Source organism: Coccinella septempunctata, chromosome 4, assembly GCF_907165205.1.
Source record: "Coccinella septempunctata chromosome 4, icCocSept1.1, whole genome shotgun sequence".
Classification (NCBI taxonomy): Eukaryota; Metazoa; Arthropoda; class Insecta; order Coleoptera; family Coccinellidae; genus Coccinella; species Coccinella septempunctata.
The window spans coordinates 8,398,525-8,411,972 of NC_058192.1; the positions used below are offsets into that span (position 1 = coordinate 8,398,525).

General features: G+C 36.5%; 2 protein-coding genes across 17 annotated transcripts in view; one reads left to right on the plus strand and one right to left on the minus strand.

Annotated features, from left to right (window-relative positions):
• The first annotated feature begins 102 nt into the window (after positions 1-102).
• On the plus strand, positions 103-2,377 carry LOC123311089 (probable pseudouridine-5'-phosphatase). The gene is made up of 2 exons (XM_044894865.1): positions 103-258; positions 1,492-2,377. The coding sequence occupies exon 2, from the start codon at positions 1,626-1,628 to the stop codon at positions 2,316-2,318; it is 693 nt and encodes a 230-aa protein (XP_044750800.1). The 5' UTR covers positions 103-258; positions 1,492-1,625; the 3' UTR covers positions 2,319-2,377.
• Positions 2,378-3,705: 1,328 nt separating this feature from the next.
• The window catches only part of LOC123312191 (nuclear receptor coactivator 2), a 175,397-nt gene continuing 165,654 nt past the window's right edge, over positions 3,706-13,448 (minus strand). For 8 of the 16 annotated variants that reach the window (XM_044896467.1, XM_044896468.1, XM_044896462.1 and 5 more), the window contains 9 exons: positions 10,229-10,477; positions 9,650-10,153; positions 9,385-9,588; positions 8,703-9,326; positions 8,455-8,623; positions 7,644-7,838; positions 6,338-6,514; positions 5,295-5,374; positions 3,706-5,154 (listed from right to left, as the gene is read on the minus strand). In XM_044896467.1, coding sequence (XP_044752402.1) covers positions 5,068-5,154; positions 5,295-5,374; positions 6,338-6,514; positions 7,644-7,838; positions 8,455-8,623; positions 8,703-9,326; positions 9,385-9,588; positions 9,650-10,153; positions 10,229-10,477 — 2,289 coding nt within the window. In that variant the 3' untranslated portion in view covers positions 3,706-5,067. The remainder of the gene's footprint in view (positions 5,155-5,294; positions 5,375-6,337; positions 6,515-7,643; positions 7,839-8,454; positions 8,624-8,702; positions 9,327-9,384; positions 9,589-9,649; positions 10,154-10,228; positions 10,478-13,448) is intronic. The other 8 variants (XM_044896475.1, XM_044896464.1, XM_044896459.1 and 5 more) reach the window with 7 other exon arrangements.

The window sequence follows — 13,448 nt, forward strand, 5'->3', positions numbered from 1 at the left end:
GGTCTTGGATGATGGAGAAGAATGTCTTCGAAATGTTGAAGCAAAGATTCCTCTATAAAATAAAAGCAGAGCCAAAGTCTCCGATAAAAGCCAATTAGCAAAGGGAAACTTTTTAAAAGCGCATGCTTTTATATTTTATGAACGTCACATTTATAACCTTATTTCAACCTTCAGTTTCGTTTTGTTCATACGTGGTTTTGTCACGTTTTTGCCAAGATTAGAAACTAATTTTTTTTGGTATATCCATTGGACTGCTTTGTGAGTAAAGCTGATTTACTTGGTGACTAATAACCGGTAGTTAACACTTTCCTCTCATTTCCATTCGTTGAATTCGCATTCCTGAAAAGCCTTAATTCATTCTTGGTGAAATCCACCTTCATAAACCAACTACTACCCTTCGGCTTTGAATGCTTCATCAATACTACCAGATATTACGCTCATTTCATTGACTTATAAGAATGATGTAAAATTGCACAACTTGTAGTAAATCGATGATGCACTTCTGCTGCTATATCCACCCAATCATGATCGCCTAGCTTTCGAGATTTTCGGCTTCCTTCATTTCCTCATTGACTGCACTGTAATTTCTTTACGCTAGTTCTAGATTTTGGAGGAGGTTCCCCATTACCTGCTTCTTTGTTTTTCAAGGAATCACCCGCCATATTCAGTTTTTCTATTAGACACACAATGTCACTCAGTTCTATTTGAAAGATTTTAGGAAACCTCATCGGTGAAGATATACTTTACACGATAATTCTAGCTGTTAACCCAGATAAGATAAGATTAGAGGTGGTCATTCAGGTCATCGGATCTCTTTTGTGCGTAACCACAATGTTAACGAGTAAAGAAACCTATTTCCTGAGCAAAACTAATGAATCTGGGAGGCAAGCTGTGCAGAACAGTATGCATAACTCCTTATTATGTATTCACAGTACCTATCAAAAATTCTAAATTTGAAAAATTATGAAATTCTACGAAACACCGAAATTTATAGTTTTATTCGCCCTCAGTACAAAGTATGGCCTCCACTTGCATCAATACCTGCTTGGCATCTTCTCTGTGTAGAGAATACCACGAAGGTATTGTGAAAATCCTACTCATTTTGTTGCCAAAGTTGTATTTGGTGCCAATCGTGCTCGATTGGTCAGGGGATTTTGAAGGTAATCCTTGATGTGGAATACCTTGTTTTTTCGCTGATAGCTGCGCGAAGTTGTGGGACTACTCCATGAAGAAATGCAGAGTTCATGGCTCTTAATAAAAACTTATCTATTATTATCAAGCCTATCTGATGGGATCAAATAAATATATGTATTATAGAGAATCACTCTAGTTTTGTCGCCCTCATCACTCTGAATCATAGACCTTTTTGAGCTTCGCAGTAGAGCATTTTTCCGAAAAGCATGCTAAATGTTATACCTAACCCTAGTGGAGCTTTTGGATTGCGTAGTGCCACTTAGTTTGAATATAGCAAATTGTGATTCTTTTATGCAGTTACAATCTACCCAAATTCTGGCCAGAGAAGGAGTTTGGGGGTTACTAGTTTGGTGGAAGAAAACTTCTGAAAAAATACGTATATATTGCATTTACGCCTTTCGCATTACACAATCTTACTGCCTTGAACCACAATGTCTTTTGAGAAAGTAACACACGTTATATTCGATATGGATGGATTATTAATAGAATCAGAGTCGATCTACAACAAAATTTTATCAGAAATTGCCGCCAGTTTCGGTAAGGTCTACGATTTACAACTGAAACTGAGAATTTTGGGTACACCAGAACCGGAAACTGCTCGAATTGCCATCGAGGCATTGAATTTACCCATAACAAGAGATGAATTTCTGAAGGTATATCGTCAAAGGGTCGACGAAGAATTGACCAATCCTGTACTTATGCCCGGTGCTCAAAGGTTGGTTGAACATCTCCACAAACATAAGGTTCCCATCGCTGTCGCAACTTCATCTGCTGAGGATTCTATGAAAATAAAAACGCAACACCACAAGAAGCTTTTTTCGCTGTTTCATCACATCGTGTGTGGAAGTACAGATCCTGAAGTGAAGCATGGAAAACCTGCTCCGGACATATTTTTGGTCTGCGCCTCTAGGTTTCCAGATAAACCAGATCCGTCATCGTGTCTCGTGCTGGAAGATGCCCCCAACGGCGTAAGGGGAGCAAGAGCAGCTGGGATGCAGGCAGTTCTTGTTCCAAACGAGGATGTCTTGGAGGAGTTGAGAAAACCAGCCACCTTAGTATTGAAATCTTTACTAGATTTCAAACCGGAATTGTTTGGTTTGCCTCCTTTTAACGATTGCAATTAATGTGATATTAAATTTTCCCTCGAAAAATGCTTTAGGAAATTTTTATTCCATACTTAATTTAGCAAATGAAGACGATGTTCTCACTTTTCAATTAACGGTTATTGTTTGGCTATGAATTTTACTACGTACTCTTCAATATACCTACGTGATTCAATATCATTCGACAGTATTCATTATAGAAGATATAGGCCGCAAGATATCGACAAATATTCATCGATATTACCGATGCTTCCTTTTGCAAAGATGTTATCTATTAATTGTATGCTTGTCTTAGAAAAGTTCCTCCATTAAAAAAAAGTTACGTTCCATAACTGAAGAAACATTGTCAGAGCCTTTTCAATCGTATTACGTTTATAGAATGCAAATGATATTTTCTATATATTATATTTCAAGTCTATTGTCGCCTATTTTCAATATTTTCATGATGTATCAATTAGTTAAATTTAAATTTTTTTGGTTGTTTTTTAAATTTGTTTCAAACATCAAACATTGCATGTACTTCGTCTATTAATTGTTGTAATACCATGACTGATGTTGAATATTGGATCATCAAAAAATATTTTTTCATCATTTGAATGAAAGTGTACACCTTTTGTTAATTTAAAAATCTTCGCGTGGAATACGATGTACGAATATTAAGGGTTGTAGGGTCCACGTTCAAGAGAGTAACTGTATACTTTTTAATGTGGAATTGCTGATAATCTTATACCTATTGTGTACTTACTTTGTTTCAATTTTTTGATATTATTTTGTGTGTTGTTGATTCTGATTTTTTCTGTTTGTTATGTTTAGTTAGAGAAAAACAACCACTAAATTCTAGCTTTGTCCATAAAATTTTATTGGATAATGTTCCTACTAGCGTAATGTAAACGATATAAACGAATATTTTTTTTAGTGGAATTTAATAGAGGTTTAATTTTCATATAATTGTTTATTTATTTATAAATATATTTTATCATTACATGTTGTGTCCCAAAATACTTTATATTCAATAGATGTCTTTATAGACCACACCCTCCTAACAATGTAAGAATTATGTCTGTGATTCTTTCTCCATTCGAAAATAAATTTCATTCAGATATATCTGAAAATTTGAGATGTAACAAGATATTTAAAATTTAAACAATATCTGACAATTTGCCTTAATCTAAAAATTCAAAAGAAAATTAATTCTAACCAATAGTTATTTTTCATGTTCCTAATAATAATTTGATTTATAAAAATCAGTAGTCGAGATGTCACATGGTTCATTAAGTAATATCATACTTTTTGTTGTTGATCGATAGGCTGGTCGATATGGCATGCTACTACTGACTTAAAATTTGAGGATTCTTTTTGAAAAATATCAGTTTCGGAAATTTGAAAGGGGGGAAATCAAAGTCTCATGGAAATTATATTTTTATTTTAATATATAGATATTTCAAAACTCCAATAATGTACAAAAAATATCTGTGTAATTAAATAATGTTTGTCTGTCAATTTGTTCCTTTAAAATTTAATGGGAGGGGTGTAATTGACAATAATGAAGTATGAATGCTAGTAACTAGTAATAAATGTCTAGGAACCGTCCTAGCAACAGTAACATGGCGCTTGCCTATCACAATCTCCAACAACTAGCTTTCCAAATAACGTATTTTAAATTATGTATAAAATATTAACAGTTAGTATATCCTGGTAATGCGTAGCTTGAACATTCACAAAAGGAAGACAACACTAACATATTCAAATCATAAACGAGCGCAAATCTTTTCCTTTCAACGCGCTAAATAATCATTGGTCTGAACATCAGGGCGAGGCATCAATCAACTTTGGTATTTATAGCAGATTTACATATTTCATACATTGACTTAAATTACAAAAAATAGATCATTCTGTTTCAGTTAATAATAGGGATATCACACATTTCAACAAATATCTCTTAAAACCACCACCTGATGCTAAGTTTGTAGTCGCGAGTTAAGTAAGTATTATTCCATTTATTTATAATAAGTGAATATTCGTCGTTTAAAGCTCAAAAAATTACAACCGCCAATTCATTGGTCCCATACCATTTTTAAACATTTCCGCGCAACATTCTACTATATCCATTATTTAGATTCATAATTATGAAGAATAATTTGAATAACTTTAATTTTGTACATTTTTTTGAATATTGTGAACATAGTTTTATTTTCGTTCATTTTGAAAACTGAGTGAAGCGGTTGTATACCAGACTTATGAACTAGGTCAATGAAATTTCCTGGAATTTAATTATACTTTCTTTGACAAATATCTTTTATAATTTAATCTCTTATCCATCTTTATTTTATAATCTTAAGCGAAATATTATTTCAACAGTATATAATGAGGCTCTCATTAGAAAAAATTTACATGGCGCATCTGGCAGCAGCAGTACTGTCATCGGGTTCATCACAAATAATCCCTATTATTTGTAATTGTAATTATCAATCCTATTTACAGTTAATTATTTCATTATATTCATATACCTGTGCATCGCCGTGACATTTCGACCAAATATCGAATTCTAAATCAAATTTATAAACAACTCCAATAATAAAATATAACATATATATATATAAATATAAACAATGAGTCCTTATTATATTTACAATTGCACATGCTGCGCACTACCCACTTCAAATGAACAAGCAACGTAGTAATGCACTTTGATACAGCTAACCTGTCAAAATTTACAGCCTGGTGGTACAGAACCGATGAGGTACCTAGTAGTGTATATTTCTATCTTTATTTACAACTGGCAGTCGCTCGATAATAATTTCTGCAGTAGCGGTGCTGAAGATTTATGATCACCTTGCAGAGCCTCTTCCATAGTATTCTGTAATGGAGAAATCGAAAATGTTTTAGTTGTTGAATAACCACGTGCTGAGGCTTTTAATGTAACACATAAGGGCAACATGCAGAGCTACATTAGTAAGGCAAGCGGGACAAGCGTAAGTCGACAGGTGTGTGGCTTACCCTGGAGGTTGCCTGCTGTGGAGACAGTGAGCCCATGTCTGAACCCAGAGCACACCAGAGCTTCGGGCTATCACTCGCACCTGTACGCAACAAGGACATCATTTTATGCTATCCCTACAGGTCTACCACCACTGCGACATTATCAATTAACCCAGTAGCAAAAATCATTTTTTCCAAGTGGAAAAATTACGAAAATTAAGATACTCGTGTGTAGTAGGCTACTGAATACATTATCCTCCGCAGAAGTGGTAATTCCTGTCCCTAAATGTTTAGTGGACAAAACACACAAGGATAAAATGAATGCAAGCGTAAAATAATACCCATTAAGAATAGTATGCAATTTCCATTTATGAATTATTCAAAAAAGGTTGGAGGATTTCCCCTTTTGGATTTCAAATGCCACTCTGTAAGAGGTAGCATTTTTGCTTGCCTTAACCTAGGTTAAATACAGGTTGGGGTAAATTTGTGTAATGTACAAATTTCGTAAACGCCTCATTTAATAATGGAGGGTGACACAAAAGATACGTTCAATTGAAAATTCAGATGTGATCACATGATGGCTAATATCGAGCAACGGAACTTTTGAGTCACCTTGTAGAGTACCTATAGATCCCCGACCAATGACCACATGCAGTATAAACGACTACAAAGTTAATCGAATGATCAGCTTGAAGAAATTTATACTGTTTCCCCTAATGAGTAAATGTGAAATAAGTGTCGCTGGATGTTGGGAGTATCATTTAAAATTTTCGAACTCTGTATAAAAACGTCATTTTAACATTGGACAGAATTAATTTTTTTATTGTTAAGGATGATTCTGCTGATACTAGCCACAGTCTATGTGAAATATGTACCCCAAAGTGAGTCGCCGATATGGTCATGATCCATAACATGTCAACATTCGCGAAGAGCACATGATATGTCACACGAAGCGACAGATAGCTTCTTGATAAAAAAATCTCATAACGACTAATAACGATAACACCGAAATTCATGTGGATAATTGGGAGTGTGGAAGAATAAGTGGGAGAAATGCTACATACCACTTTCGTAAGTCAGTCCAAGAACCTCCAGATCAGCAACCTGCTGTTGTTGAGTGAGTATCTGCTGCTGAGGGGCTTGCCGGTTCTGCTGCGGCGCCTGTCCTTGTGTTCTGGCTCCTACAACTGCACGCAATTCCTGCCTTACAAATTCTGAAGTAGGTCCACTCCCCGACACACCTATCAGGGGTTAACATATTAAGCTCACAACATCGCCCGCAAACATGCTATGATTGATGATTGTTGATGAATGTTGCCCAACAACTGTACTTTTTGAATGACAAAGCTACTTTTACATAAAGTAGGTAATTCTTGTTTGAAATTCCACTTTTGGTGGTTTGCCTCTATCTATAACATATCTATGTTTCTAGCAACCCGATACTTAATTGTTCAGCAACATTCAACCAATTCCATTGAAGTTATTGTGCATGTAAGTCTCCCTATTACCTATCAGATAGAAGGCTACACTGATTCAGATGAGAAGGAAATGTCTGATACCTTGCCTCCGATTGGTGACTCCTTGGAATGACATATAAAACAACTGATAACCTCCAAATCCTAACAAATGCATCAACTAACATGCACATAACTATGGATACATGAAATACTAATTTTATCTAAACATAAACATGATCTATGAAGTTTTAGACACGTATAAGCGAAAACCATATGACAGCATGTCGAACAAAAAAAAAAACAATGCGAAAATAAAATTGTGGAAAAAGCTCAGAACACAACATATAAAGCACACACATAAAATAGCATGGAGAGCTTGCAGATGTCGGATGAAAATGGCGATATATTTTTTCGTTGGTAGGTATAAGGGATAGAAGGAAATGCAGCCGGTGTGGATCAAGGATTCCCCCGTAGGATATTTTAGCACAGCCTATGGGCGAGCACATGTAATGTTTATGAGTGTTAGACACAGGGCGTTTGTGCCAATGAGTGCTTGTGATGATCCAAATCTTCAGAACGTATGAACCTTTGCACTAAAAAACTATTTTCAATTGAATTAAAATGTTTGAAGAACATTCAGATTTCTTGGTATTCCATCGAAGTATTGTTGATCGATTCAAAATGACCTAATTGAAAAAAATCAAGCACTACTTCCCAGGTTTCCAAATTTCAACATATTCTTTTATAACCCTGTTTTTGCTAAACGAGATGCTCCCTTTTAAGTCTATCGTGTATTGAAGTATTGAATGTACATCGATGGAATACTACAAATGAATGAAAAAATTTTCTGTAAGTTCTGGAGATTTTCCATGGGTGTTCGGATGATTCTGCCCGTATTTGGCCGTTGACTTACCGGGGTGGAGGTGAGGGGGGGCTCGACCTCGGTCGGCTCCATTGTACGCTAAATGTAAACCCGTCTGATCATAACAGTATTGGGCATCTTGTTGGTACATCATGGGGTGATGAGATGGCGGTTGTGGGGGGATAGAGGAATAGGGATGGGGGTGATGATCTGCCCTGCCATATGGCCGGGGGGAGCCCAGGCCACCTGTAACATACGCCACCCTCTCAGAAACTCTCGGCTACTAAGTCCAATCTTCAATTTCTTTTCTATCCTCAAGATTAGCTTCCTCAATTACTCAATATGAAATAACGTCGGTTGAAATTCCCGATCATTATTTTAAAGAAATACTACAAAAATTATCACTTATATCATCAGGTTCACCCAGAGTTTTCAATAATGTCGATATAGTTTTAGTTCAGCTGTGATGACAGGCTAGTTGAAATGACAAAAGCATCCAGTTTGGTGCGTTCAAATAGAAATCAGGTTAGTCCAAGTTATCCTTGGAGTACACCTGCGTCAGGTAACTCTTCAAAAAGAAAGCATAAAATAATCTACCATGCACCGTAAAATCACATTTTCTAATGAGAAAATCGTCTACTAATGCATGGGCAGAGCAAAATCCAAAACCATGCTTCAACCTGACGCCATAATGAAAAAAAATTGTTAAAATAGTAAAATCGAGTCGAGGACACTCTAAAGAATCGTAAAGGAAAATAAACGAAACAAAACTATGCGTGAAACTTCACGTACTTCAAAGACCTCACTAGAGTGGAAAACTTCTAAATTCACAAACAAATCGGTGCACAAAATGAAAGCTTACCTGGAAGGTGAGTAGTGGCAGTTGGTGTGTTATTAGTACGTTGCACTCCTCTCAGGTACTGGTTTGGGGTGAAGACAGAATTGGGCGAGGTAGGTGGAGGGAAAGAGTCTGTTGAAAAGGGCGAGTGCCTGTTCCCTGGACTGTTCATAGTCCTCTGTTGAGGTGCTCTCTGCGAAAAGCAAACATATTAGAAAAATAAATATTTTAAGCTTATTCTTCATGTATTTCAATCTTGTATGGGTACTTACTGTGAGCTGGGCGTTGAGCATTGGATTTTGAGCAGCCAATCTTGCCTGCTGTGCCCAATTAGCATTCGGAGCTGTCCCTTGTGGGTAGGCTTGCCTAGGCGAGTGTTGCTGATTGAAAGCTGACTGAGGTGATAATCTGGCAGTATTCTGTTGGAAATTCCCTGCAGTACTCTGCTGGAAATTCTGCTGAATCGGTGAAGTGAGTTGTGAATGCGGCGAAAACTGCTGCTGGTTGCTCACTCTTGATGCCTGAGTGATTTGGTTGTAGTTTGGTGATGACTGAGGCTCTGGAATACTCGATGAACGTTGCAGGGTTACGTTTGGTGCGACAGTGTTGTTCAATAAACTATCAATGTTTTGAATGCCGCTGTTGATTTCAGCTGCAGTTGCGTTGGGCGGTATGAGTAACTGTTGTTGCTGCTGTTGTTGCAGTAATCGTTTCTTTTCCTGTTGTTGAGCCATCGCCTTACGTTGCTGATGTATCAAAAGCTGCTGAGGATTGATAGCAGTGCCGCCAAGTGGATAATTGGGGTTTCTTACCACTCTCTGACCAATTTTGTAGCCCTGCTGTGGGTAATTGGGAGGAGGGGGGAAACCTCTATTTTGACTGTTTTGATTCGATAGCTGAAATTCGAAAAAACGTATTATCACTGTACCAATGTTCACAGAGCATTTTTATTACCGTAACAGATGAGTAAGCTGGGGGCGTTCCAGATATTGAAACGTTAGGCGATGCTGGCTTCTTCATCAAACTTTCCATTTGCATCAGCGAGTTTTGGATGATGTTGATGGCCATTTTCTCGCTTATTTCCGAATTCTGATAGCTGTTATGCTGAGGGTCCAATTCCAAAATCTGCATGATACTATCAGGTACAATATCCATAACCTGAAAAGGATAATTTTATTTAAAAATCTATCGATTCATCGATCTGAGGGATCTCGCGTACCTGATCAAGAATTTCAGATAGATCTGGATCGTTTGAGCTCTGGATATTGTTGTTTTCGGACCAAGAGTTGTTGTTGTCCAGAGAAGAGGCATTGTTGGGAGATGTGTAACAACCACCGGAAAGTGCCTGAGATAATCTGTTGTCGTTTCGTTGTTGCATGTTGTTCTGAGGGGATAACATGGCGTTGAGGTAGCTGGTTTGTGGGCGGCTAGGCATTCTTGTCAGTCTATTATTCATCATTTGTTGTTGCTGAACTTGCTGTTGCAGCTGTTGTTGTACTTGTTGAACTTGCTGTTGCTGGAGAGTTTGCGAATTCACTGTCCTGTTGTTCAAGTTTTTCGTCAAATTGGGATCGACTATTTTGGGCAGTTTTTCTTGGGGTGTTGCGTGAAGAACGCTGGCAGGTATTGGTGGGATAGGTTGTGGAGGGTTGGGTGACTGCTTTGCCAGTAGAGATACCAGCATGCGATTCCTTCTGCATAACTCACTGCCAGATGATGTTACCTGAAATAACCAATACACATGTAGGGACCCAGAAAGTATAAGAAGAGGAATTTGAAGGAGAATGTTCAAACTTACCGCTCCATCTGAATTGCTCCTTTTGCTAGCGCTATCCTCTCCGTCGCTTGGTCTCTTCCTTGATCCAGGAGGAGAGGGAGAACTTGTGAATCCCAAACTCCTGAGGAGTGTATCATCATGGGACTGATCTTTCTTGTCGTCACCCTCATCATTCCTCTCTGTTTTAAGCAAATGCTCTAGCAATTCACTCTTCTTCTTCACGCCACTGCGAGCTTCGAGATCATCGTCATCGCTTTTATCGTTAAGTAGCTACGAAAAGTAAAATTTTTCATTTAATAAAAAACATTATTGCCCATTTTATGTTGCTCTGATTTTCTGTTTCTAGAATGTCTAAAATTTTTTCGTTTTGCAAGAAACGCTACTACTTTCGAAGGATATTCCGAAAAATTATTGTTCTATTACAGTTTCATCGATTCATTGTAGTCATATATTTATTTTTCGAATAACTTTTTTCAGTACCTCATCCTGAATGACATCACATCATTGCTCATTTACAACCTCATCAGAAGGAGTAGATCGGAGCTGATCAGATGGATAATATTTTCAGAGCTGATAGAGTTCAATATTCAAGGGAATTCTGGGATCAATGCAGCAAAAAATTGCAGAAAAATTCGTGCGAATATTTTAATCTATAAAGTGAAGTTCCTGATGATATATATTCATTTTATTTCAGTGGAAATTAGCACTTACGGATACTGTTAGTGTTATATCCATTTTATCAGATAATTATTATTTATTTCCAAAGTCTAGAGATATTACAAGTATCAAAGACAAATATAGGAGAAATCCTTCTAATTTATCCAAGATAAAAATACATGATTCAGGCTCATGAACAGCTGCAATGAAAATTTTTTCCATATGAATTGAAATATTTTTTTATATTTTATAAATGTGGAAAAATATTGAGTATTTGATGTTAATTAGATTATGATGTATATTTTGCATGCATATACTATCAGTATTTCTTCAATTTATTTTGAATTCTCAATTTACCCTATCGAAAAACGTATAGGCAGTGTCATTCACATCATACAGCATCTTTCGAGAATTTAAGAAGTCTCCTTTCCTATGGTCACTTCCTTTAACAGCTTCTCAACAAATCTTTCGCTGCAAAAATTTCATTTGTATGAACCCTCTGAATAATCATAATTGATATCCAAGTTAGTAACGAATGCTGATAGAAGTTTGGTTAAACCACGGTGCATGAAGAAAGAAGGAGTAAAAATGTGCATAATATTAGATGAAATCAGATCAAACGACAAAAATCGTTGGGACAAGTATGTAACTATTACGGTTTTCTTGAAATCGTCAAATTCGTGACTTTCACTTACACAAACGTTATAATTATATATTCTTCGAAATGGTTCGGTATAACCTTAAAGATTCGAACACGATTTACATAATACGTGTTTCTCTAATATACACACAATGTTTTTGAACGCGATTTATGTTGCTTAATTTCGATTCAATTCATTGGAACTTCATTTGTATAAACTATGTGGACATATTAAGTATTCAATATAGACGTGATTTAATGATGGACTGTCTTACCAAGGTAGTAAACGACCGAGTGAAAAGCAATGGTTAGCTAGGATTCCTATAAATTTTCGATTCCCTAGCGTAACCAAAAATCGAACTGAATATTTGAATTTATTGGGCTTGAAATGATTTATTTTTCACAGATAAATCTTCATCAGGTAATCTGTGGATGTATCGGAACATGATGGTTTAATATCAGTTGTGTTTATTTTGGTAAACATATTTGTTTTCTCAGTATTGTTTTGTAGATTATCACAGCTTTTCACTTAATTTTGTGCCCATTCTGTTCTTTCTTTCACTAGTTTTCGAACTACATAGGTTATAACTAGGCCCTTGTGAATTATATAAATATTCGCGATTTTACCGATGTATTATCACTGTTGGTCAGATTAGTTGTATTATGATTATTAGATGACGCTGAAATTCTATTTATTGATTTCTCTTAGTGTGTGTGTGGGGGAGTATGGAGAAAATGAAGAAATAAAAATAGAACTATGAAATTTTCGAAACATGCAAACCTTAGATGGATATTATTCGAATAGTTGTATCATAATGATGGTGAAGATAACCCAAGCGGGGATACATGTTGTATTCATACACCAGTATTAACCGAATTGAAGAAATGGCGTTTTTACAATCGGGAAAGATATTAGTAAATATTGAAGAACATGAGGCATGGTATGATTCAGAGTTATGCGATTAGGAATGAAATGAAAAGGGTGAGATGCTAGAACACATCGAATTAGTAACAAAACCGAATCACTCACCACCATATTTCCTTGATGCTGAAAAACAGTATCTCTAGTTTCACGCACACTATCACTTCTATGAACCGACATTAACTAACCCGTTTCGAACTTATTATCAGATAAGTATGCACTTCAGACTACACATAGGTGATATAGAAAGACAGGACGCCCAGGCGATAACGTCATAGCAAGACTGGGTACGCTATGCACTAAAATAATATTCTTCGGCTTCAGTACTTAGTACCTAAGGGTCGAGACTCAGGTAGAAAAGGGACTACACCGCCTGCGCTCGATTGGGGTGCAATAGACAACTACGATGCCAATGCCAATACCTACAATAACCCACGACATACTACTTATTTTCGAAATTGACTTGTATCACAAACAATCCGAAGGTTTCTGTTAACTTTATGACCCCCTCCCTTTCTACGCACGTCCGATTATGATGAGGAGCAATTGTAAATCATCTTTATTTGGGGAGTTTTCAGTTACAACGTGTCGGGGATGGTTTATGACTGTGACTTAGGAGGACGAAGGCACGTAGGCAATAAAGCGGTCTGCTCCTTTTCCACCAGATTTGGGAAGTACCGACTTGACTACGTTAGGGATTTGGTTTCGTTTACTCTCATTTATCAGCATTGGAGATGGGCTACGATATGCGGTATCTCTACAAAATTGATTAATCATCTTTGGGTTCGAATTCTGAGTTTTTCATTACCAACGCCATCGTTTGGAGATTTTTCGTGCGTGTATCGAGTATTTGTGACGTCAGCAAGATAAAAAATGAGAGAAATGGGTAGTTTAACTGAAAATTTATCATCATATCGGACTAAATTTATATTCTTCTAATTGTATCACATCTGAACTAAAAATAATGTAGAATTATCACAATATACAGGGTGTTAATGAATATTGGTGATTTTTCGTCAAAA

Bases quoted from the DNA above. Each gene is read 5' to 3' on its own strand.
- LOC123311089 (XM_044894865.1), top strand. From the start codon at position 1,626: ATGTCTTTTGAGAAAGTAACACACGTTATATTCGATATGGATGGATTA.